We start from the raw sequence: 26,089 nt of genomic DNA, 5'->3' as shown, positions 1-26,089 counted from the left end.
GATGACAGAAGGATAAAGAATTTTCTGGAGGTGTCTTCTTAAAAAAAAAAAAAAAAAAAAAACCAAAAACAATTTTTACTTCTCATGAAAGGTCACGCGGTCACGCTACAAATACTATTTCTGCGTGGAATTTCTTGATGGTGGAAAGTGGAAAAACCATTTTCCAGTCTTATTTTCTGGAAACATGGCGCAGTTAATGAATGTTATGGGGCTATTGATATTTCCTTTCAAATAAGGGGGGCAGAGTTTCCCGTCATCCGCGTTCCGGAAAAGCCGAAATTGTTACACTCGGGAACTTGTACGTCAACAAGCACGCGACATGTGAATTTAAAATCTCCTCTCCTCTTACAGTTTCCTTATTGTGAACTGTGCGATAATGATAATAAACGATCAAATTGTAGACTAATGAATGTTTTGGTTTTGTACAAGTGCATAATTTCCTGATTTTAGCAAATCTTTATAGTAATAAACGACAGAAGAAAGAAACGGTACGATTTTCCCATCCATTTTTCAGCTAAAAACAAGTCGACGCAGCTGGTATCTTTGTAGTTTGTTCACTTAACAATAAAGGTAGGTTAATTTTTAAGTTAAAATTGATATATTTAAATGAATCAAAACTGAAGTAGAGACCAAACACGTCGAGTTTTTTCCTAATAGCGTGCGATTTGCAGTAGGAGTACAGCAAGAAAAATGGCCTAACTCCGTGAAAATGCACGCTATATGTTTTAGTCTGGCGCGCTTGCTTTTCACGGGCCAAAAATAATATTTTTACATGATAAACACGAAGAATTTCTCGTTGAAAAGAGCTCTTTTATTTTATGTACATTTGTATACCCTCGATGTTATGGTCGTGTGAAATATAGCAAAATTCAGCGTACAAACGGAATAGAAAATATAGTGTACTTTACGCGGGTGGTTACAAACGAAAGAAAGGTCAGTTGGAGATGAAATATAGTTGCAAAGCTACTCCAAGGGATAAAAAACAATTTATGAAAAAATGAATCCAAGATAATTTTTAGTTGTCTTGTGCGAGCATTGTGAAAATGCACTAAAAGCCCAATAGAAATTATGCAAATTAGGTACGTTTTGGCCGATTTCGAACTTTCGTATTTTTTTCCAAAATAAAAACTCGCTGGAACTTTTGAATATTACTTTTGAAAACGATTCACCAAAAGGGTCTTTTGGAGTAAATAAAAAAAAAAGTTGACTTTTTGCTTCTGTCGCCGGATTCTCGATAATTACTGACAACCTCTCTTAAAGAATCGCTACAAAGCTTTGATATCTCGTCTATCCTCTTTTCAACATAACGAGAGGATACAAAATAGGTTGGTGTACCTAGGTCTCTCTAGGTACCCCCTCCTCCCTTTTGAAACGAGGGGGAAGCGGGGCTGTCGTCGTTACGAATATCCGGCGCGCGCCCTACGTAGAGTGGCGTTAATTTATATCTAACGAGCTTGTAATCATGCGTTGGAAAGGATTATTTAACATTTCAGAATATTTTATGTCATGCACCTCTTTAGAATTCACGCCTATGGCAGTGGCTTCATTTTTAAAGAAACAAACAAACAAACAAAACGGGAAAAAACATAACAGAGCAACATAAACACTCACTCAAGAGGGTAGTTGGACTTCTCGGGCGTCTTAGAATCTCTTCCTGAGGAGATGGGGTTATGGGAGTGAGAGCGGATGGGAGGTAGTTAAGATAGATTCAAAACCCTTCCCCTCTCTTTCACCCTGTAAGGATTTTAGAGAACAGGGCTAATAAAAATTTGCAGCTCTGCTTGCGTTATACAGTGTTACTCTAAGCATTGATCAAAACTCAGTGAGATTCTTCCATGGGGAAAGTAGAAGATTGTTACACTGCTTTTTAATACATAATACATGATAAATAATTCTAACGATTATAATCCAAACTGATCAAAATTCACTTTCTGACTCGAAAGGGTACAATATGCCTCGTTATGCGAACAAATATACCAGATTACTAAAAGATATCATTCATCCACTCGTTTTCAATTATTTATTTATTGATCTGTTGATTTAATTCACTTATTAATTATAAATCTTAAAACTCGACTTTTACTTCTGCTATCACAAAAGAACGATCGTATTTGGTATTTTCACAAGCAGCCTAGTATTACCTTGTGTACTCAAAATGTGGGTCGTTCTTAAATATTAGTCAACAGTGGTTTAAAGGGAATACAGTAAAATGTGTATTAGTGTTAAACAAGTGAGACTTGAATGTACGATACGATTTTAGAAAATCGACTCTCATTTTCGTTCTTTTGAATCCAGTTATTTACGCTGATTATTATTCCAACTCATATTAAGACTACTATTTATCTGCCCACACATCACCGACATCACTGAGATTAACCCGTGAGCTTTTCCTTTTGGAGTTTTCGTTTTTTAAAGATGGGGGAACGTTATCACCAAAAGTCGTTTAAATTGGATCACTGAATATTGTATTGTGCTATTCCTTGAAGGACTGCAATTTTATTGCACACACTTCGCCGGCATCAATTGGATTAACTTGTGAGTTCTTCTTCGCAGAGTTTCCATGATCTGCAGCAGATGGGAAAACGATGTTCATCTTCCTTTTCAGTCGCTCTCTAATCTGCAGATAAACAGGCGACCAAATATCAATTGCTAACCCACCAACTTTTTATTGGTGTCTAAAAAATTCACAATTCGCCCTATGTACATCCTCAGTTTGATATTCATCTCACCTGGCTGTTCCGCACACAATGAAGAAGGAAAATCAGGATTCCCTGAAACAGATAATTATATCAGTATAACGTCTCTTGTAATCCAGATGAGAAAGATGATAACGATATGATCGTTTCATTGAGATAAAACCAGAATAAAAGTGGCGAAAGAATGAATTAGAGCAAGTCGCATATCTTGTAAACCAATAAAGATTGTCTGCTGTTGGATAAATTATTTTGAAAAGGCAATATCATCTGACCAATGTCAAAGAGCCTTTTTTTAGGTGAAAGAGTACTTTGAGCATTTAGGTATGTGAACAGATGAATAAAATTTAATATCGACTGATTTTTTTTACCGAAAGCTTACCTGAATAGAGTTGAAAATGGTGAAAATGTAGGCGAAAGCTTTGTGTAATGATAACAAAAGTCCAAAAAGCCAGGTAACACCAAGCAGTGGGATCATCACCGCGCATGTTTTAATGCCAAGTCTGAATAACGACAACAATATGTGATGAGTATCGATAAACCGTTCCTTTCAATCACGTGAATGAACTTTTTTTTTCAAACTTGTATTGCTTCATCGTCGCAGACTAACCAGAGTGGAATCTAGACAAATACTGCTAAACTAAATGCGACAACAATATGATCACATTACCAAAGGAGCCTGTGTAGAAACTGGTTATTATTTACCTTTCCCCTCCAAATTTTATGAAGTTTATCACAATTATCTAATAAATGTTAAATTTATCTATTATTTACCGTATCTGCTGTGTATTGTTGTTTTCCCCCGTGGGTTGTGTTAATGTGCTCATCTCCTTTATTACTCGGACAAGTATCAAAATGTTGAGCTGAAAAAAGCAAGGAATATAAATGCATCACCGACAACAGAATAATTGTCATTCGTCTCGTTGCGAGCGGTTGAAGAAAGAGAGGTCTGAATCTTCATAAAAAAATTAAACCCTCTGCGTCCAGCTAGCCAACGCATTACTGCGTCTCTGTAATGGGCGACAGAGAACCCTGTGCTGCGCCACGCTATTACTTGGTTCATACGCAGGCCAAGGGGGATCGAAGTTGGAAAGACGCAAGGTAATATCAATTGGAGTTGATATTCTTTTGAAAGACGATAGTCGTTTAGCAATGAAAATCTCTAACAATATTATTGAGGCGTCAATTAATCAGAGACTCACAACTTCAATGAAAGCTACAAATGTGACGAAGATCCAGATCAGGTTATTTGTTGAGGAAAGCCAGCAACTGGAAACGAGTGTATAAAAAAAAATTAATTTACAGAAACTAATCTTCACAGCACGACACAATCAAACACAACAACACGATAAAACAAGACAACTCCCAGAGAAAACAAATAGGGTTGTGATGGAAAACTGGAAAGAGATCTAAACAGCAGCAATGCGTCGTGAAATGCTGATTATTTAAATGAAGAGAGAGAGAGGGAAAGAGAGAGAGAAGAGGATGAAGAGAGAGAGAGAGAAGAGGAAGAAGAGAGAGAGAGAGAGAGAAGAGGATGAAGAGAGAGAGAGAGAAGAGGATGAAGAGAGAGAGAGAGAGAAGAGGATGAAGAGAGAGAGAGAGAGAAGAGGATGAAGAGAGAGAGAGAGAAGAGGATGAAGAGAGAGAGAGAGAAGAGGAAGAAGAGAGAGAGAGAGAAGAGGATGAAGAGAGAGAGAAGAGGATGAAGAGAGTGAGAGAGAAGAGGATGAAGAGAGAGAGAGAAGAGGATGAAGAGAGAGAGAGAAGAGGATGAAGAGAGAGAGAGAGAAGAGGAAGAAGAGAGAGAGAGAAGAGGATGAAGAGAGAGAGAAGAGGATGAAGAGAGAGAGAGAGAAGAGAATGAAGAGAGAGAGAGAAGGATGAAGAGAGAGAGAGAGAGAAGGATGAAGAGAGAGAGAGAAGAGGATGAAGAGAGAGAGAGAGAGAGAAGGAAGAAGAGAGAGAGAGAGAGAAGAGGATGAAGAGAGAGAGAGAGAAGAGGATGAAGAGAGAGAGAGAGAGAAGAGGATGAAGAGAGAGAGAGAGAAGAGGAAGAAAGAGAGAGAAGAGGATGGAGAGAGAGAGAGAGAGAGAGAAGAGAGAGAGAGAGAGAGAGAGAGAAGAGGATGAAGAGAGAGAGAGAGAAGAGGATGAAGAGAGAGAGAGAGAGAAGAGGAAGAAAGAGAGAGAAGAGGATGAAGAGAGAGAGAGAAGAGGATGAAGAGAGAGAGAGAGAAGAGGATGAAGAGAGAGAGAGAGAAGAGGATGAAGAGAGAGAGAGAGAGAAGAGGATGAAGAGAGAGAGAGAGAAGAGGATGAAGAGAGAGAGAGAGAAGAGGATGAAGAGAGAGAGAGAGAAGAGGATGAAGAGAGAGAGAGAGAAGAGGATGAAGAGAGAGAGAGAAGAGGATGAAGAGAGAGAGAGAAGAGGAAGATGAGAGAACAAACTGCAGGTGTATTATTGACCGTTTCTCATACTATTTTTCACTGGTATAGCTTTTAATTCCATCTTTTCCAGCGGTGATGCTTATTGAAATGCTAACCATGATGATGGGTAAACCTAAACATAAGAAGAAGAAAGTTAGCGCAACTGGAGAAGTCACGCGTCCAATTTTGAGGCTTTTCCGATTCAGCAGCTTATAATAATCTAAATAAAGTGAAATAAAAATACCCCATGATATGAAGTGATACATATGCATCTTGGTGTTGATGTTATAAACTTTCACGACAAACAGGAAGAAATAAATTCCTTCCACCAGCATCCAACAGAAAGCTGCCATCAGGAAATACTGCAAGAAAGCTGCTGCTAGGACGCAGAGAGCCTGCGAGAGAAAAAAAAAAGCTTTTGTGGCTTTTTCATATTAATTTCTAAAGAATTTTTTAAGCCCCTAAAAAGCAGATAAACCACGAATAGATAAATACAACACTTACCGTATTTTCTGTGGCGTTTATGCCGGTAAGAAAGATTACTTGTCCAGCTCCAAGGGACACAGAAAGACTCAGTCGTATTTGAGTCAAAGGTTGCCATACGTCGCTAGTGAAACAAGCAAGCAATAAAAAAAACTAACAAACCAACAGAAAAAAACCAAAGGCGAGACAGAAACAAAAACAAAACGAAGCAATATCTGACAAGGTATTCCACTAATTTTGTATTGTACTAGTTTAGACATCTTACCCGCTTTCGCACATAAATTTAATTAATCTCTATTACATTTTAATCACCTTTATTCGTTATTACTGTTATTTGTTCAATACACATTTTAATTAAATCTATTTTTTTTTAAAGAACTTGTCTGTTCTAAGCCCTAAAGCCTTTAAGTTCATGCAAAGACTTAGTTCTTTGAGCGTATGGTTACCGTACTTACGTGAGGTAGGAATATAGAATAATTGTCAAAAGAATCGCGAAGATGGAAAGACTCAGTCCCACGTAGGTGATAATTTCCAAAATAGTTTCGTCTTCCTCTGTGAGCTGTAAAGAGAGATGAGGAGACAGCAATTTTTTTACTTAATCCAACGAAATTCTATTACCAATGCTAAAGGTAAGAGAGAATAAACTCATTACCCCTGGGCTACCGTTGTAGTCAAGTAAGACAGCAAAATGAGTCAAATGATTGCAGCTGCAAACTGTTTCTTCTGAGTTGCTTTCCGAAGTAACTGAGTAACATCCAGTCTCTGAAAATCCGCCTGAACTGAAAATAATAAAATAATAAATAATAATTATCTTCATCATCAAAAGAAAAATTTAAAAAAAACTCATTGGGGAACCGATAGGTTTAATTTCTGTCTTACTTTCACCGAGTTCATAACCTCTACACATCGTTGAGTACTTTCGAATTTGGCTTTTGTCGACATCTTCTCCTTGTCACTGATGGATTTACCTTTGAGTGATCACTGTTAGCACTGTTAATCTGAGGCAAGTGGTATGCTGATGATATTGATATTTGGGCTTCGCACAATTCTTAATATGACTCGTCAAACTTCAATACACCCTTACTTAGGTGAAAAAGCAAACAAGGAAACAAGCAAGGCAAGAAACAGAGAAACAAACAAACACGACAATGCAGACAAGCAAATCAATAAAACCTATAATTACAATAAATGGAAGGAATCTTAAAGCTATGGATATCTAGATATAGCTATGGATAAAGAAAAAAGAAAAACAGCAGTTACAAATCAATGCTTTCATTTAAAGAACAAACAGATTGATCTTGAAAGGCCTTTTTAGAACGTGGGGAAAGTTTCAAAGTCTCATCAAAGTCGAGTGAGAAATTATCGACAGCTAATAGTAAACCTAGAAAAACAGCCATTTAAATGTAATATTCATTACATTTTTCTTCATAATTTGAGAATTAAGAATCAACTACTCCTGGAACAGGATGAAAAATACATTCCAGCTGTTACCTTTCACTTAAGCCACTCCAAAACATGCATTTCTTCTCTCCTTCACGAATCTGTGTTCGGAATATAAACATTAAAATGATATACTCTGAATAAATATCACAACGTAAAACAATTGATACTGATTTTTACCGTGTTCTTACCTTCAGATTTCTGAACCTTAAGATGATATTCTCTTGTAATTTTTCTGGTTTTGGATCTAAAGCTACGGCAGTTATCCAGGAGTCCAAATACCTTCTGAGGAGATAGAGAACCAGTATGAAAAATATTTATTTAAAGTATAGTAATTATTTCAATGACAATAGCAAGCAAGGAGCCTATACAAACCAGTGTTACTTAAAGGCTAATTTATCGAACACGGAAAAGATCATTGATTCATATGACTAATTATTTCTCAACAGGGTTTTGAAAAATCTACGACCTTATAGGTTCAACCTCTGGAGTTTATTTTAATGTGTATTTTCGATGGAAGGGGCTATTGGTTAAGAAACTTTAGGAGGTAACCTCACCCTGTGGTACCCGTTAGCGTTCTGAAGGGTTGATCTGTAAACAATACTTCATGGAGATCCTTGTACACGATCCCGACAAGTACTGATACTAAAAAAGTAAAAAATACAATAAAACTACAGCATGACAATATGAAATCCAAGTCGCCATTTCGGATGTCTGAATCAAACAGATCATGTAAACCAACAAACAAACTTGTATGTAATTGTAGATGTATTTCAAAACTACAAAAATTGGAGAGGAATAAAAGATTGTGATTTGTCGTAGCACATCGAAGATTTAAATACAAACCGTTGATACTAAAGATTTTAGAGGAAACGTCCAGGCTCGCTTGCAGTTCTTGTTTCCCAAGATAAAAGTCATTAGCATTTTTGCGGTAGGTTTTTTGTATAGCCAACACTGATGGAGGAAAAAAAATTAAGACGAAATTAAGAGTAACACATTTTCGAAGAAATATTTTTTCATGTTAATCCGAAAATTAGTCATAGTCCTAATATGATAACTATACTTGTTTGAAAGCTATGTATTTATTACGTAATCTTCTAAAAAGTACAATAATCTATAGATCATTAAGACATCGGAAAGTTGAGGTTTTAAGGCTTTGCATCATTCTAATCGCCGAAAAATCTATCACTATGATTGATAAAAATAAATGGTTAATGGGAGGGATGAACCGGCTTCATCCGCGTACAGCACTGATCAACAAGTCCCATAAAATCAAATCATCAGAGCAGCCATTATGTTATTGGTCGTTGTGTCAGTCAATAAAAAAGTAATGGATTATTTCAAATCCGAACAAATGATCATGCTGTGACTCACCTAGTTTGCGGCTGTTTATCTCCACTGAAGAATTCGCTCCAATCATTTGGTGTTTGCCATAATTAAGGGCGAATACCTCTAAGGCGACTGCCACCGTAAAGATGGAATTTCTTGTTACTTTGATTTCCTCTTTGGTAAGAGGTTTTTGGAGGATTTGGATACTGGTGATGAAATCTTCAAAAATCCGTATAGCCTCCTGTAACAACATAACATATATCTGTTAAAGTAAGACGCTAAAAATTGGGATCCGCGTGAGTCAACAAGATATCTGAACGTCCCATGAGTATTCAGCCGCAGAAACCCCTGATCGCGGTAGAACATTTAACAAAACGGTTTGAGGTAACGGCAACGCATTCAATATGCTAGCAAGGCCCATATTTCGTCTATTCCTATCTAGATTATGAAACAAAAAAATGAGAAAGAAATGAATCAGACCAAAAATGGATGAAAGAAAAAATACAGTAAAATGGCCAAATGTTGTGTTGGATGTGCACAAGTTAAAAATGTGTCCAAAAACTCGTTCAAGGAGTCGGAATATCTTTTTCGGGAATCGCTCTTTTTACTCGTGCCTTTTCTTATCTTAGAAATGATAATGATATCGATAGTGACGATAATACTGTTATGATAACTATAATAAGTATAATGATAATGATGACGATGGCGACAATGATACAGTCTTGTTTGGTCTTGATCGAATGAACTCGAAGTTTTTTTCAAGCATAGAAACTGCTGCAATACGTTGGTCAGTCTTTCTAATCATTGCGCATTTAACATAAACTAAGTGGCTTAGTCATAAAAGATAAGCAAGTAGTAAATTCATACCATCAAGGACCTGGTTCTATTGATTTCTTCTCCTTTTAGTTTGGAAACAGAATCTTTTGCCTGGGATAAAGCAAGAAAAAAAAGTTGGCAAACAGCAACGTCATAAATAAAATGCTTGAGGGAAATACTTTGCTTACCCGATTCTTAACAACCTCCGACGTCGGTGACAGAGGAGTCCGTAGAGACAAAGACGATGATGATCCAGCTGCCGATGTATCTGATAATGATGACAATAATGATGATGCAGCTGCTGATACTGCTGCTGATGATCCTGATGATGATGCTAATGTTTCCGTCGGCTTTGATGATGATGGTGATAGTGCTGATGAAGATGCTGTTACCCCTGTTGTTGATGTTGCTTCCGATGATGCTGCTGCTGATGATCCTGATGCTGATCCTACTGCTGGCTTTGATGATGATGGTGATAATGTTGATAAATATACTAATGCCCCTGCTTGTAACACCGCTGCTGATGATAAATGTGATGGAGATGATGGTAATGGTGAAGGTAGGATTAATGATAAAGGTGACTGCGACAGTGACTGCAACAGAGCTGAATGTTAAAGAAAATTTAATAGTCAAAATAAAAATTGACACTATGGTAGGGCGCAACGAATTTTAAAAGAACATATTTTCTATCTCTTTTTTTAATCTTAAACACTTTTTCGTAAAACAAAAAAAGAGCGTTTTAAGTGTTCAATTTATTATGGTACTCACTGTAAGCTTCTGTTCCATGTCCTGTTGGAATTTTCGTTGCGAATACTTGAATTGTTGAAGCCCCAATAGATGTAACGATACTTGACGTGTATGAATCTGAAGTGATGCAGTGACTATCTGAACATTTGGTGTAATCGCAGCTTTTACCTGCGCCACAGTCGATGTTAAAGATTCTCGTCGTGAGGGACCATGCAATGGAAGACGGCATGAGTCTTCCACAACATTCACCATTCCCACGGCATATTAGCTTATCACGAGAACTGGTTGGCGTACTGCTAATGATGTTACATGCTTTTCCTTTGCACTCTTGTTTTTTACATTTACTCCCGCTGCAGGTCAGGTTACATTCATTAGCGTCGCAGATTTGTTCACAATCCTGATTGTTACATTCTAGATCCATTTCACATTCATTTCCGTTACACTTCTGTATTTTACAATTTTCCCCGCTGCACTTCAATTTACATTTTTCAGCGTCGCAGCTCTGCTCACAATACGGACCGTTACATTCTAGATCCAGTTCGCATTCCTTTCCTTTACCTTCACACTTTTGTGTCTTACACTTTTTCCCGCAGCAGTTCAGATTACAATTTTTAGCGTCGCAGGTTTGGTCACAATTCTGATTGTTACATTCTAGAGCCATTTGACATTCCTTTACGTCACCTTCGCACTTTTGGATTTTACATTTTCCCCTGCTGCAGGCCAGGTTACATTTATCAGCGTTGCAGATTTGTTCACAATCTTTATCTCCACATTCCAGATCCATTTCACACACATCTACTTCAGCATAGCACGTCTGTTTCCACCCTTTCCCCTTCATATAACAAGAATAATTACCACTGCTGCAATTCCCGAGCAGATTACAATGACCACCTCCATTTTCACTTTCCGATTTACATTTATTCGAATCGCAATCTTCACTGCCCAAGGCAAAACCTGAAACAAAAAAACAAGACCAGAACCAAAACGTAAGAATACTAAATATGAAAATAATGATGACGATAGTTACGAAAAATACAAAGGCATCGTAATACCTTCGTTACGTAAATAAACAACTTTATGCCACTGTTGTATAAAACTGCTGAGTATAATTTTCATGGAAACTACCCTTACAGCCGAGTGATTGCGTACGTCATTTCGTTCAAAGCGAGTCTTCAATACCGCGAAGCTGACAGAAGTTTCGAATACAAGTTAACACAAAGCGGTTTTTTTTTTAAAAAAACTAACAGTCTTAGAGTCTTATAAAGGTGAGATATATCGCAGTACTTTATCTTATTTTGTATTATTAACGCCGTTAATTTATATTTATCCATCTATACTTTTGTTTATTTACTTAATTTTTGTTTATATCTTTTTTTTTTTTTTTTGCAAAGATAGGCAGGCTTTGCTAGATTAAAGAGTAGACATTTTCTCCATAACTACCTTTTGCAGCTTAGGAATTGATAAATACATGAAGCATCCCTGGGTGTAGAGAAAATTTTGGCATAACGACGTTGGCTTCTCAGATATTGTTTACAGATTCTTAAAAAATTAAATACCTTGGAAAAACTGACTCATATGAAAATTGCAAAGGAAAAAACAAGACTTGAGAGACTTGAATGGTATTGTTAAGCTGCAAGGCTTGGTGGTTTGTGACGGGTGAGAGGCGACCTAAATTTCAATTTTCTATTTAGCCAATACAGAATTTGCATGTCTTTAAATTAGAAAAATAAAATCCGGCTTAAAATATCCCACCATCGTTTGCGTGTTTGCACAAAAACTTCACTTTTTCATGATAGACCCATGAGTTAGAAAAAACTTTAAGCCTGTATCTCAATGACACATAGATAAAATGGCTCCCTGAAATACATCCCCTGACATGTTTGGTCTTGGCTTCCTCAAAAAAAAGCCTGTATGGCCACCTGCCATTAAGGATCGTCTAATCTAAAGCTATTCTAAGTTTTAGCGGTCTTTGTTTGCGCTGAATTATATTTCGAAGACTTTTTAAAGAGCAGCCATGAGATAGACTCCTCAGAGTTCGCTTAGGATGCATTCTAGATGAAATAAATCTATGAAAAGGAGCTTTGGTACCCACTCAACATAGTTATTGATAACAGGAGTGTTCCCCACAACTGGCAACTTCTCGTCATCATTATTTTTTTCCTTTGGGTGAGTTTAGTTCCTGTAAGCTGAACCAAATGCAACCCCCTAGTAAACTGTCATTGGCTGGAGATCGGTCCGAAATATCCTTTGCTAATATAAATTGAAAGCTTGTGATAATTCTCCTTTTAGCAAGAACCAGCCGTTTACTCAGTGTTGACATACACTACGAGAAATGGATTGTCATGCAAATTATTTTCGTCGGGTATTTCTACCGAAATTTAGTCGCATTAAGCCTTTTTACTTAGGTTAAAAAAATATAACAGAAATGAAACAAACTTTTCAGCAAACGCTTAATTCGAATTTTAAAGCTTTTTCAAAAGTTTAGCATGGGATACACATTACTTGGCGAAAACAGAACATGTTTTAATGATATATCCTTAGGCTAAAGATATCAACTTATGGTGACGGGTTTTATTCATTTTAATGTTACTATCGATTGCTGACAGTTGCCACTCTTTGTTTATTTAACCCCTGTGCGTCGAATTAGGTTTCGTTAAGAACACTAGGAGTTGCTTCGAAACAATTGCGCCTCCACTTGTAAGATGTCGATCATAAATATATATTTTTTTGTTCGCTTTTCCTAACGGTACTCGCTAAATAGCGCAGAGTGGTAGATCTCACCTGCACGTGTCACGCACTAGAAGGTGTTATTGACAAAATATGTGACGTTTTTCGTTTCTTGGAACAATAAATGGAGATAATAGCTCACCAAAGCTTAATTAGTTGTCTTACTTCAAAAACTGACAGAGTTAGAAATTGATTCTTAGGATAGGAGTGTTCCCTGTTTTCGTCGCCAATATATCAAATAATTATTTGAGTAACAACGAGAAATCTTAAGTGTTAGACTTTAGGAATCATAGTCACGCGGAATATACATCCGCGTGGGAAAAAGAGGATTTTGTAGGGAAGGCCGACTTTACGCGTTCGAAGACCTAAAGAAACAACTAGTATTGGCATACCCAATCGACCTTATCGCTTAAGAAATGCTCGCAATACGCCTATTTGACTCGAAAATAACGACAACCTGAAAAAAAGATATACATGAAAAATAATTTTCTTCATATACAACTGTGTTCATTGCGATCTTGAATTGCAACCCACATTCTAATAATAACAATAATAATTTAGTGTTTTTGAATACGACCATAACAGTTCTGAACAATACTCCGATTAACCGTTTCCTAAATATTGACTGGTTAATACCTAAAAGCTAATAAATGTTTTTGTTATTAACCAGCTGTTTCAGACTTCCCTTAGGGTTTTTCGAAATGTTTGGGAAATGATCTAGAATAAAGGAAAACTCACAGAGTGAAATAATTCCAATGCAAAATATTCTTTTTGTGGAATGATAATCTAAAACACCTCAGTCGAAGTTGTCTATCATGTTCGATATGTTTGATTGAATATTGCTTTCTTAATGAATTTGGTATATTTTATGCAAGCATTCGAAAGACTTAACATTGTCCACCTTTTTTCCCCTAATCACTACGTGATCGTACTTAAATACAGTTTTTTACTATTATTAACGCCTATGATATGAATACTCGGCTACACGCAGCAGGCACACTGATTTCAAATAGATCATTTTCTTCTTGTTTTTCTTAAGCACGGGAATTCAGATAGATCCGAAAATTCGTGGCAAAATTAAAATCGGCATTGCTGCTGAGGTTTGCTTACCCTGCATTTCCATCGCGAAATTAAACCCTGTTTAACTAGTCAGAGAGCTTGTTATTTCGAAACGTTACTATCTTTGTGTGACATACGTTTTTTTTTTTTTTGCACATCACTGCGAGGATCACTTTCATTCACGTCTTTATCCGCAGTTCAAATATATGACTTTCATATATTCTTAACCGTCTATACGTTTTTTTGTTTTCTTGGTCCATGTTTCCAAAGCCTTATCATAATCCAAATGCGAAGACAGCTGAAAAATCCATTAGGCGATTCGCATAAATTAAACAAGATCTTCATTCCCACCAAATTATGACTGCGTTTATATATAGCTAAGAGCACCTGTCGACCGTTGGCGAAAAAAATCAAATCCCTTAAAGACATGCTTGCAAGAGCAAAAATATAATGCGACGATATGCGACTCAATCACAAAAGCCATAAGGGGAGTCCATGTCGGTCTGTCTTTGCCTTTTTCTCATGTTGATATTTTCCACGCAACCACTCTAGCATGCATAATTAGTTAATGTACAAATGCACAAAACACAAAACATATCTTCGCTGTCCAAACTTTACTCGTAGCGAACTCGTTTTTGTGTTTCATCCGCCGATGAATTAACTGGCCAGGCGAGCCACGAGCGCTTGATTCTTCCTCTTCTTGTGATCCAAGATTCTCGGAATCCCTGATTTCTTCAACATTTAGGGCAATTAAGGGGGTCGTTCATAATAAAACGGTTTGGACGGATTTGGCTGAACAATGGACGGTTTAACAATGGACGGTTTAACAATGGGCGACTGGACAATGAAGGACTTGCGTTTGGAACGATGCTGATATCTATGGCCTCTGTATTCGTTTTATCTGCTTGGCTCTGACTAGAAAATTGGTGGAAACTCGTGGTGGGTCACTGGAAGGAATCGGTTCAATCTTTACGCTGGAATCGGTATCTAGAATGGCAACTCGAACAACAAGGTACAGTTTTCTTCTTTGGACAAAGAAGCTTACACCTCTTTATTTGATTTGGGCGTACCATTACTGGCAGCGGGAGGGACTGACTTTCTGCTCCGTAAATAATATCGCGACTAACGTTTCTTTAAAACTTTCTTCACGGACTTCATAAATGGACAAAGGAAATTTCTGGTACTCGAGAGATCCTTTCTTGCTGGCGCCCAAGGGATTACATCACGCCTCTCGCGTGGAACTGAATTTTGTCATTTGAACCTTCATATCGTCCTGGAAGCTCCACGAAGAGCCCGTCGTAACCACCACTGTAACGATAGGTTTTTCGTCCTAACTTGATTATTGCGGGGAAGGCAACAATAACGGGGGGTAATAGCTCGGTAGAGACCGCTTGCGGCGGGAACAGAAACTCTTCACGGTTTCCTGGTACACGGAGACCTGTTTCAAGCGAGCTTACTACGGACTTCAACGATTAGACAGCATTTGGTTCCACAGTAAGTTTATTCTAGCTCAAGTCGTCAAGCGACATGACAGGGAACGCGCAGCAAGTTTTTGAGTGTGTGTAGGGGGGAGGCTATTTTTAGCTCCGTTAGTTCTGTTAAATTATTTATTGTTTAATTTACTTTTATTTTTGGAAAAAAAAAGTGGGGGTGCCAAGGCTCCCCCCCGGCCCCTCCCTCTGCGCGGTCCCTGCATGAACTCTAGCGTACTCAATTTCGTAACCAATGTAATCGAAAAAGCTTTACAAAATACTTCCTTAAGTACGATAGAGCACGTGGTTTTATTGTTCCCTAAATCTACAATATTTGAATATTATCACAAACGAAGCGGAAAATGTCTCTTTGTATTTATGCGATTTCATTTAAATGTTCCATCTGTTCGGAAAGAATTTCAAAACTAAGGAACAGGCACAATAGATTCTAGGCCATTAAAAAGAGTAACTTAAGTCAAATGTCACAGCTTTAATTTGATATTAAAAATACCTATCTTAATGCAGCAGAGCAGCTTAGGAAATAACAGGGATAACAAAATAACAATTTCTGCTTATCTATGCGATATTGGTGTTGAGTTCGGAATAGCGGCAAAGTGAGAAATTATCCTATGAAAGGACAGCGAACTTCCGAACACAAACTCAGCCGCCAACTTCCATGAGAATCAATTTTCAACTTATATTGATATTTCCAGGGAGAGAGCATTGACACTAAAATTTACATGCAATTTTAACGGTAGTGGTCTTCGCAGTACCGACACACAGGCGTATAATGAAAGGAAAAGTAACTGGCAAGATGCATTAGTTAGCAATTCGGAACTAATGATGCTTTCCTATATTTGTTTTAAGATACTAGAGCAAAAGAACTTGATTAAATCGAAAGTGGTTAAGAATGAAATGTTTATGCGTAAATATATTCCGAACAAACACACGGGAAAATCCATAGCGCAGAATTCCGCGACATATCCGGGACTTTTTTAAGATCTACCAGTGGTAAATTTGAAACTGAATTGGCGGAACGCGCGTCACACGACAGAGAAACTGGCCTGAAAATCACAAGAGAGGTGCATGTTTTTCTCGTTTTCATTAAAATCTCTTTCAATAAATCCCTTTTACCGTATGGATTTTGAAGAAGAGAGATTATAGAGGCCCCCCGCACCTTTGCTGTTACTGTAGGACGTCTGGAAGACATATCAAAAAGGGTATTAAAACTCGCTTTTTTTCTACATACTGTTAGTATGGGATACAACCCTTTGCCTACTTATGGACGTAATTTTGTGAAAGGGAAGAACTCTTTTGCCGTTTTTCCATACGATTATTTTAACTTGATTGTTAGGGAAACCTTATGGAAAATATTGGAAGATTGATTCCGCCTTGAAAATTTGATAAGCTAAAGCAATATTCACTGAGGAGGAAAGCCCGCGTAACCTTTGACCAATCAAAGCTCTTCAGATTACGCTTCGCTGCTAATATTACAGATCTCTAATTTTTTCCCTACTGAAAGTAAATGTCACGAGAACAATAGGCATTCTGCGCGATGAGTAGATTTTCCCGTAACACTATAATGGCGCCAGTTGTCGACGATCCTGATGCAGCCTCAGCGAAGGATTTGTAAGCTGCGTTGAATACCGAAAGAGATACTTGAATATTCCGCCTTCGGGTTTGCCGTTTCTAGACCGAAAAATTTGGTGATTTTACGTTGCTGTTTTGCAAAGGACGATCAGAAAATGTAGAAGGCTGTAAAACGCACGCGCAGAGCTATTGCAGTGCCCTTGGAGGCTTTTGTTTTGCCACTTTTTCACTGCCGTCGGCCACCGTGGTTTGCGTAAGGTCGCTGGCTGCTGGCGAATGAAGGTCTCTATTCGCTTTGAGCCTGGTGAATGGTATAGCTTGCTTAAGAGTTCCCTGTTAATAGCACTCTTGGTGGGTTATACAACCACAGAATCAGAACTTGCCGTAGTTGGAATCCATCGTCTCGTTCATGAGCTCTTTAGAGCAATGTAGAGTTAAGGTTACCTCCCACCTTCGCGGGTGTCCTTCGGGAAAAAATTGGTACGCGCTCTATTTTCACTAAAATCCTAGCAAGCTACATATTAGAAGAAGGCTTGATAACTGCAGATTGCGTTAAAAAACATAATTTAAGCGCTTTTCTTTTATGGAAGTGTCAGGGGCCGCTAAGGCGTGAAACGACCGAAGGTTTTTCTATTGAATTTATCGGGTATCGGATGCGTCAGCACAAGCAAAATGGCTGCACAATCTTATTCAAAAAAAGTATCCATTTGACCATACAGTAAGACTTTCACTGGTTCACTATGAAAAAATTTAACGTAAAAGGTTTTGAAAAGACTTGAGTAATTGCTAAAAATTTGGGCCAACTCGGTGCAATAACAGATTTAGGGGATATTTTAATGAGAAAAGTGACTTTTTAAGCCTGGAAAATATTATTGTGAAAAGCCATGCTAGACTTTTCGGTAACTCATTCTTGTAAACTGGTTACAGGAGGGACAAAATACTTTATGACATCTATCAATTGCTGGGATACATAGGTTATGCACAAAACTGGTTTGACTACCAGTCCCAATCCCTACACCTAATAGACCATCAACAGGGTCAGGAGAAAAATTTATGTGCTGTCATACAGCTGCACAATTTCTTGCAATTACCAGTACAGAAAATCTTTAAATAGATCTGTGATAGCTAATACCATGAAATCCAAATATAATGAAAGAATATAAAACTTGGTTGAAAAATTAGAATTTGCAAAGCTAGATAAAAAAAAAGTATATTCATACAGGATACTTTAATAAAATATCTAAGGAAAAGGTTTGCCGCATTTAACCTTTTAATTCCCAGAAATGATTAATATGTAACCTCTTCCTATAATATCCATACATTATCCAACAAACAGGTAATGAGAATATTCAAACTTATCAGATAGAAGTTGTTATCTTGATCTAACATCAAATCCTCACAACTAACTTACAAAGAAAATGTTTAGCAGCCAGTGAGAGAATTAACAGATAGATCTTGGGAGCTAAAGGGTTTACAGCTTTTTATAACACTTACATGTACCCGTACACATGAATGTACGGCTTCAATGTTTACATCAGCATGTACTCATGTAGATTTCCTATAAACCTGGGCCCGGTTGTTCAAAACTGCGATTAGCGCTAATCCACGATTAAATAGGCTAATCGCCGATTAAATTTAAGTCGCCGATTAGTTTCTGTTGTTCAAAGCCCGATTATTCCTAACCTTCGATCAAACCAAGGGTTAAATCTAACCCTGCTCGCTAGGTGGATTAAATCCTTAATCGGCAGATTAAAAAATAAAAATCACAACATGGCTGACTTGTTGTATGGTTGTGTTGGTGTTGATGGGCGAAGAAAAAGGAAGCAAAGAGAGTTTAGGAGCATCGGTTTCACGATAGATGGATATACAGACGAAGAATTAAGAGCAAGGCAGACTTTTCGGGCGCCATTTGTTTTTTGTTTACATGGGAGTACATGTAAAAGAAAATAAGAAAGAAACAAAAGTCTAAAGTCCGTTAATTTTCACTTTGCTTTGTGTTTGTTAGCGAAGTATACATTTTATGCAAGGTATGGACATTGAGAGGTATTACAATAATGTTTCCATTTATAAACTTACCTGTTTCAAACCCCTGTAACCCAGTAAATGACGGTGTGTCACTGAACATGTTTATTATTTTTAAACTGGCTTCTGATGGGTTCGGGGGAGCAGGGCCACCACCTGTCTTCTTCTGTTCACTTTTAAAGGAACTGAATTCTCTTTTTGCGTGACTCTGGAAGTTTTTCCACTTGTCTCGTACTTCCTGCGTTGATCTTGCTGTCACACCGACGGCGTTTACCGCCTCCGAGATTTCTTCCCAAATCTTGTTTTTTTTTTTGCATTTGTTATACTGTTGGTAAATTTACTTTGAAGAATGTCCATATTTTCTTCAAATTTTCCGTTAAAACGGAAATTTCAGCGGGTGAAAAGTTTGCTTTCCGCACTTTCTTCGCTGGAGAAGCCATATTGACAAAAATAAATTTCCGGCAATTTTATGACGTAAACTGGCACAAATTAAATTATAATTAATTAATATAATTCATTTTATGCTTAATCGCGGATTAGTAAATCGACCGAGTAATCTCCCTTTGAACAACCGTTTTTTAACCAAAGATTAACTAACCCACGATTAAGAAATTTAATCGCCGATTAGGCCTAATCGGTGATTAGTTTAATCGCGGTTTTGAACAACCGGGCCCTGTAGTTTAAACCTTATGTCAAGACTTCAAAATTTTTATGCACAGTTCAAAAAGAGAATGAAAAATGAATTTTAAATTTCCATTCATTCAGTTTAGGCTATTTGAAGTAAAATGAGTCAAGCGTTCTTGCGACAACACGATCAAGACTTATGTACAACTACTGGTAATTTATGAGTGTTAGTCTACCTAGAACGATAGCCTTCACATGCAGTAAATCACATATAATTTCTCCCTACAATATCAGCCCCGAGTCACACATTAACGTTATGAGAATAAAGGAAATGATCACCAACTAAAGAGGCTTTTGATTGTTAAACAAGTTCTCCTTGTCAGAAACTTAGGAAACATGTAGTGAACAGTATGGTGAATATGCATGCAGATATACAGATGTCGTGGTGTAAAGGGTTTACATTGTATCCACTGACAATTTCCCAGCCGGCTGCTTTTCAAGTTGGGATTTTAATTAAGAGAATTTATGAGAATTAGCCCCCCCCCCCCCCCGCTAACCATCAATCCATCAATCATTTAGGGGGGGAAGTCAACGGTATAAGGGTAAACTATCAAACAAATAAAGAGGTAATCAAGGTAATCATCTCATCACTGTCTCATTCATCGTGAACAAGACAATGTTATTGTTATTTGTTATTTGTACATATATCCAGAGGAAGATAAAAGTAGGAGATGGTTTGCACAACTCTCTTAGTTCATTTTTTTAAACCTATCAAGCTATAGCTCTCATTTTCTTGCCGTCTGCTCTATGTGGATGTCAATTAATTCAATCTTCATGCGTCAAAATACAAAAAAGGTTCTCATCCCTTTTACACCCTAAGATCAATGTCTATATTCTCAACACTGTTCCCTATACATTTCCTTATGTCCTGAATGGAGAATTTGTTGAGCAATCAAGAGTTTCTTCAGTTGTTGGTCATTTTCTTTATTCTATCGACCTTAATGTTTCTTTCAGGGGTGATATTGTAAGGAGAAATAGGATACTAGTCACCCACAGGGGGTGAGAGGGATAATCTATGTACCCCTGAACATTAAAGGGAAGGAGGCAGGTCAAAATAAAAACATGACGTCAAAGAGGAGGGTGCCCATTAATTTCAGTCCTAAGTAAAGGAGGATCCGTGGTTTTCCAGACTCCCTTCTTTTCAAATTCACATATCTTGCGACCAGTTCCTTATATCAAGGTTTCCTATAAGAATGGGTATCAGCATTTGTAAGAACACCGAGCAGTATTGAAATCTTTAGCCTTATTATTTATTGCCATCCAAATTACAGGTTACAATGAGGTAAAATAATTGCGCAATTTTTAACAAAGGATGACAGATTACAGACCTACCTGCAACAACTTTTGAGGACGAACACATGTCAATCATGCAATTACAATTATGATTGGTATAACTTAAGAGTTTGATAGCTGAAAAATATACATTACAATCACCAAACCTTATGCATTCTAACCAAAAGAGGGGCAGTAACTCCGGAGCTTCTCTCATACATTCATGTTAATAGGAAATTTTTTTTTTTTTTTTTTCAGGGGGGATGTGGGTTCCACTATACATATAGTAGTTATGCCAAATACATCCTTTCAGCTCTCTCTGTACAGGTCATATGAAGGTACATTCTTGTATAGGGACTTGTAGGGGCCAGCTACGCTTGGCAGAATAAATAAGACACAACAACTTTTATGCGTCTGATTCCCTGTATTCTTGTACAGGATGATAAAAACGAATAACAAATGAGGGTCTATCCGGCGACGATTCGAAGTTATTGCTTCTTACACAGCCTAAGATCCTTCGCTAAAACTAACTCGGCAAAAAAACGGCAAAAAAATCCTGTAAGCAACGCTCAAACTACGCACGTGGCGTGGGAAACTGCGCCCTAGGTATATTGTCAGCGGCTCTATAAAATGTATGTAAATGCGACGAATCATACAGGACTGATATTTGAATTTTTTGTGTCAGCAATCTGTTATCATCAGAACTACAAGCCAAGAGGTATTTACCAATTAAGTGCTCGAGTTTTCCCAAAGTCACCTTTGTTACTATAAATTTCACTCGTTTTCACGGCCATCTTCCGCTGGACCATCCTGCAGTTGCATGTGAAAACACAAAATGTTACTCTCGTAACCAAATACTGAACTGAATAAAAATTGATTACTTTTTTACAACCTGCTTCCTTTAATTGTGCTCCAGAAATACTAAATGATGTTGCATCGAAGAGAAATGAAGAAGGTTATCGAAACATTCCCTTTTAAAAGATAATTCATTATGGATGTTGCCTCGAAAACATCTCTTAACCTAAACCACGATTATCTTTCCATGCAAACGAGCAATGATGAAACATAAGCAATTAATAAATCTAGTTCAGCTTCAATGTAAAATCCAAAATCCAATCAACCTGAAGATGAATAGGAAAAACCTCAAAAATTTCACAAGCCAATCAACAATAACACAAATGTTTCAAAATTTTATGATCTTCATATATAGTTCTGTGATTTTTTTTTTGTTGCGTGCTTTTTCTTGCAGCCATATATTTTAATTATCTATGAGTCAATAAAATTTCAAAAGCAATATCTTTCTAGCTGACCATTTGAGAAGAAGTCCACTCTGGCAATTTTACACACTGCAGGCAAACCCTGAACAACTGATTGAAGTTTATTTGATCGAAAATATGAACGGCAATGGAGGAAATTAGGTAGCACAATTGAAGTTTTCCTTCTGTATTCTGTGATCTTTTTTTCTCCCAAATGATAAAGTAAAATTTTTAATCTCCCTAATTTTACAGTCGAAAACTTGAAAACCTTTAAGTTTTTCACGGATATTCGTAGCCGTAAATGTGATATTTATGTTTTGAAATATTGGTGATCAGCGAACTCTAAATTAAATGAAATGGCCCCCTTTCAAATGTAAACCATTCGTCAATCCTTTCAATACAAATTTACCAAATTGATACGAGCTTGCTTTCTTTTGCGTTTTTGATGAGCAAAGTTCATTTGCCTTTACTCGGGGCACTGATTTCCGCCAATTTACGGCTACCGACGCTCGTTTTCGCAAATTTCCAAGAATAAAGAAGTAAATCTGGGAGGAGAACCTTAAAACCTTACCACGTTTGTAGGTTCACTATGCAGAATCTCTGACTGAAATATGAGGGTTGTCATTATTTGGTAAATGTGCCAGTACTTACGCGGTCTTGAAAAAAAGTCGCTCCCAAGAAGTGTGAGTTCACTATACAGAATCTCTGACTGAAATATGAGGGTAGTCATTATTTGGTAAATGTGCCAGTCCTTACGCGGTCTTGAAAAAAAGTCGCTCCCAAGAAGTGTAAGTGGCAAATAAAATGTGTACAATTATGAAAGACATTATGTAATAATTTTTAAATATCAAGAGTATTGTTTGGATATATCATTGTGGTAAAACAGATGAATTATAAACTGAAGCTAGTATAAAAGTATAGAATCTGGGATTTAGCGTAGGAAAAACTCAGATAAAAATAAACTTACTTCCTGTCCCTCCTTTCTCGGCTCCTTTGTAATTCGCTTTTTCTTTGTTGTTGACCTCTTTTCAGTATTTTTTTTTCTCTGGAGCTCTTTGTCTTTCCTTCTCACGTCGCTCTTTGTTAGATATTCGCCGTTTAACAACATTCTTTTCATGTCGTCTTTGGCGTTCCTCTTGCAGTGTAGTTCGCGAGAATCAATGAAGCTTTCAACCACAAAGTAATCAGTATGACTTCCCGCTCAAAACGCCAAATTCATTTGTTTGCGCTGCTTCAACTCTGCTAGCCCACGTGATGCCCACGTCAAGCCCTCGTGTAATCACTAACAGGGTGCCCGCGGTACACTGCACGAACTCTGGTAAATGCGTCTTCATCACATTGTATCTGAGCTTCTTAACGCACTGAAATGGGGTCTCCAAGTTATGCAAGCAACCGTGCATATGCATTATCTCCTTTTTTATTTCCTTTTTATTTACGTTATAACTAGATGTGAGCCTGCAATACAATTGCCCGTACATGCTTAAAGTAGCACCTTGTAAGGAGGGTCATACGGTCGCACACAAACGAAATTTTCTCGGGTAGATGGGTTACTTCTAACTTTCAGAACTATGGGCCACGCTGCACGCGCTGCGAGTTATGTCATGACAGTTAGGTGCTACACCTGAGTATATAGGATGCAGTATATAGTATATAGTATCAATAGTATCATACCTCACAAGTGTTACGACATACGCTCTTACTGGTTTTGTTATTAATAATTACTATTAGGTATTGTTATCGGAACTGTAGTTGAAATTTGCATCACCGATGGTGATGACGATGGCGATGGCAATGACATTAGCGATGGTGATGACGATGGCAGTGACAATGGCGATGGCGATGGCGATGGCGACGGCGAGGGCAAGGGCGATGGCCACGCTTAAGATGGATGATAATGTAAATCTTTGTTTGGAACGATAAGTTAATTGAGCTCTTTTACTGTTTTAGGGCTTTCCTCTAGCAACCTGTCTGTACATTTTTCAAAATATTGGGTAGCGAATGACAGGGGACACAAATGGCGTAAAGGTTCGTAATTTCAAGCTTTTCATCATTACTCAATTTACAAAACTTGGATGAAACGGATATTTTATAATAAATTTTGGTTTCCTTTCAACACAGGTTTTACTAAATGTGCTATAAAACCATACGTCACCACTGATACGAAGTGCTTAACCCGCAGTGTGCTATGCTAACGGACGCTATTGGAATACACTACAAATACCGCGAACATCCCTTTTGTTGACACTACTGCGAGAGGAAAAGACTAATAAGCAATGGCTTTTGGTAACTGATACAGTAGTTAGAGAAGTGGTTTACTACTTAGCTATTGGCTTGATGGTGATACTCGCCGGTGTTAATTTCTATGTGCATTTGCTTGCACCTTACACCATTAAATCGTCGATTACATTAAGCACCGGCAAAGTCTCGATTACATTGAGCATGAGGGATATGAAAGGTTTGCGTTTAATTTGTATCATTTTAAAGTGTGCGCGTGTTTTTCCCGCTCCTTTTCTTACAGCGCACAGACCAAACAACCTACTACCTGCATCTTAATTCACGACTCATACACAAGAGTGGAAGTGCAGCTCGAACAAAGAGCCCGAGTGCCGTCCGACAAAAGATGTAGAGAACAGAAAACAACTAGTTACAACTGAATCATCTCTCGAACTAAAAATATTTTGTGTGCCGATGCGTGATACGAAAACCCAAAAGACCTAGTGGGAAAAATGGGTACTTATTCCCTATCCAAATGCAGGCGAACCGACCTCTAGGGGTTGGAGGTTAACCAGTCTAAATTATATGCAATAAAAAATGTAAAATAAGGCTGGAAAAGTTAAGATGAATGCCTTACAAATGTCAAACCATATATACGCCCTACAACGAAAAACGCAATTAACGCCATAGCGGCTCACGTGCTCACATACCGATAGGAAAATATTTATATTCTCTTTCACTGCCATTTACAGTTTAGTTCGGCCAAATGTAAATACATTTTCATCAACGTTCAAAGTCCAATTAGAATGTACCCAATCATTGCACTACATGAAAATTTGGCAATTTTTACAGGCGCTTGAATTGTATTCCACCAATCAAATTTCATTTTTCCTCATTACACTTCACTCCATCAAGTGTCATTTCCCTGTAAATAACCAGCATTTCATCACGTATTGGAACCGCATTATCCAATACCACTTAAAAAATTTCACACGGAACTAAATGCTACTGATAGTAAATTTTCAATGCAATTCTCCCGCGTTTTGACTTTTTCTACGAATAAAAGTCGCTTTTAGCTACCTTGGACTTAATCCCATCGCGTGTTAATTCGGGGGTGAAATGCCAGATAGCCAACAACAAATCAAGGAGCCCTCTTTGAAATACTGTCATCATTTTCTCTTGTTCAATGTATCTTCACTTATTCGAGATCGCATTATATCCTTGGTTAGGGTCTATTGGAGATACGACAGAGTTTCATTTTGCTTTTAGTAGTAAAGTTACGAGGAATTATATTTTAGAGGCGGCTAACTGTAGATGGATAATGTTCATTTTCTCTCTGTCAGTGGAACGGCAGTAAGGGTAGTCTGTTTTGCAACAGTTATTTGGTCACGTAACGCAACCCACTGTCTCTCGAACTGGGAATAGAGGGCGTTGTTTGACGAGACCAAACAACAGCTGCGAAGACACAAAGGTAAGAGTGGCACCGATGTATTTTATTTTCGCTCAGAAGTTTTTTATACAATAGAGATAAACAATCAGATAAATAAGTTTTTTTCTTTCTGTCAAGGAGAAGTAATGCGGTATTTTCGCTATTTTAAAAGTTATGCTCTTTTTCTGTTACAAAACTGAAAAAGTTAAGAACACAAAGTGTCTCATCACAACCCTCCCAACCAAAATAACAACTCTTGCATTTTAAGCATTATTATTTTTATCTTTTTGGTAAGCGGGACATCAATAAAATTCCAAATCGGTTTTCACCATTTTTTAAACAAGAAAATGTATCTACGCCCTCTGATGACATACGAGAGCTGAGGTAACCTTTACTAACCTCTCTATAGAGTAATATTTGTTAGGT

General features: G+C 37.5%; 2 protein-coding genes across 5 annotated transcripts in view; one reads left to right on the top strand and one right to left on the bottom strand.

The window, feature by feature from the left end:
• The window catches only part of LOC131776306 (uncharacterized), a 174,881-nt gene that overhangs the window by 93,238 nt on the left and 55,554 nt on the right, over positions 1-26,089 (top strand). The window lies entirely within an intron of this gene.
• LOC131795537 (adhesion G-protein coupled receptor G2-like) lies at positions 2,041-12,208 on the bottom strand. Of its 3 annotated transcripts, none has more exons than XM_066166236.1 (19): positions 12,031-12,208; positions 9,960-10,892; positions 9,380-9,795; positions 9,243-9,302; positions 8,421-8,616; positions 7,893-8,000; positions 7,604-7,691; positions 7,238-7,331; positions 7,098-7,147; positions 6,259-6,385; positions 6,062-6,165; positions 5,628-5,730; positions 5,368-5,518; positions 5,175-5,256; positions 3,896-3,962; positions 3,468-3,556; positions 3,076-3,196; positions 2,730-2,771; positions 2,041-2,617 (listed from the first exon to the last, which is right to left on the bottom strand). In XM_066166236.1, exons 1-19 carry the CDS (start codon positions 12,086-12,088, stop codon positions 2,474-2,476), a joined length of 3,033 nt encoding a protein of 1,010 aa, XP_066022333.1. In that variant the 5' UTR covers positions 12,089-12,208; the 3' UTR covers positions 2,041-2,473. The 3 variants fall into 3 exon arrangements, with proteins under 3 accessions (XP_066022333.1, XP_066022334.1, XP_066022335.1); XM_066166237.1 differs by having other exon boundaries at positions 7,238-7,328; XM_066166238.1 differs by lacking the exons at positions 2,041-2,617; positions 2,730-2,771; positions 3,076-3,196; positions 3,896-3,962.

Source organism: Pocillopora verrucosa, chromosome 5, assembly GCF_036669915.1.
Source record: "Pocillopora verrucosa isolate sample1 chromosome 5, ASM3666991v2, whole genome shotgun sequence".
Taxonomy (NCBI): Eukaryota; Metazoa; Cnidaria; class Anthozoa; order Scleractinia; family Pocilloporidae; genus Pocillopora; species Pocillopora verrucosa.
The sequence above is the reverse complement of the archived record's forward strand: the minus strand, read 5'-3'. Positions and strand labels throughout refer to the sequence as shown.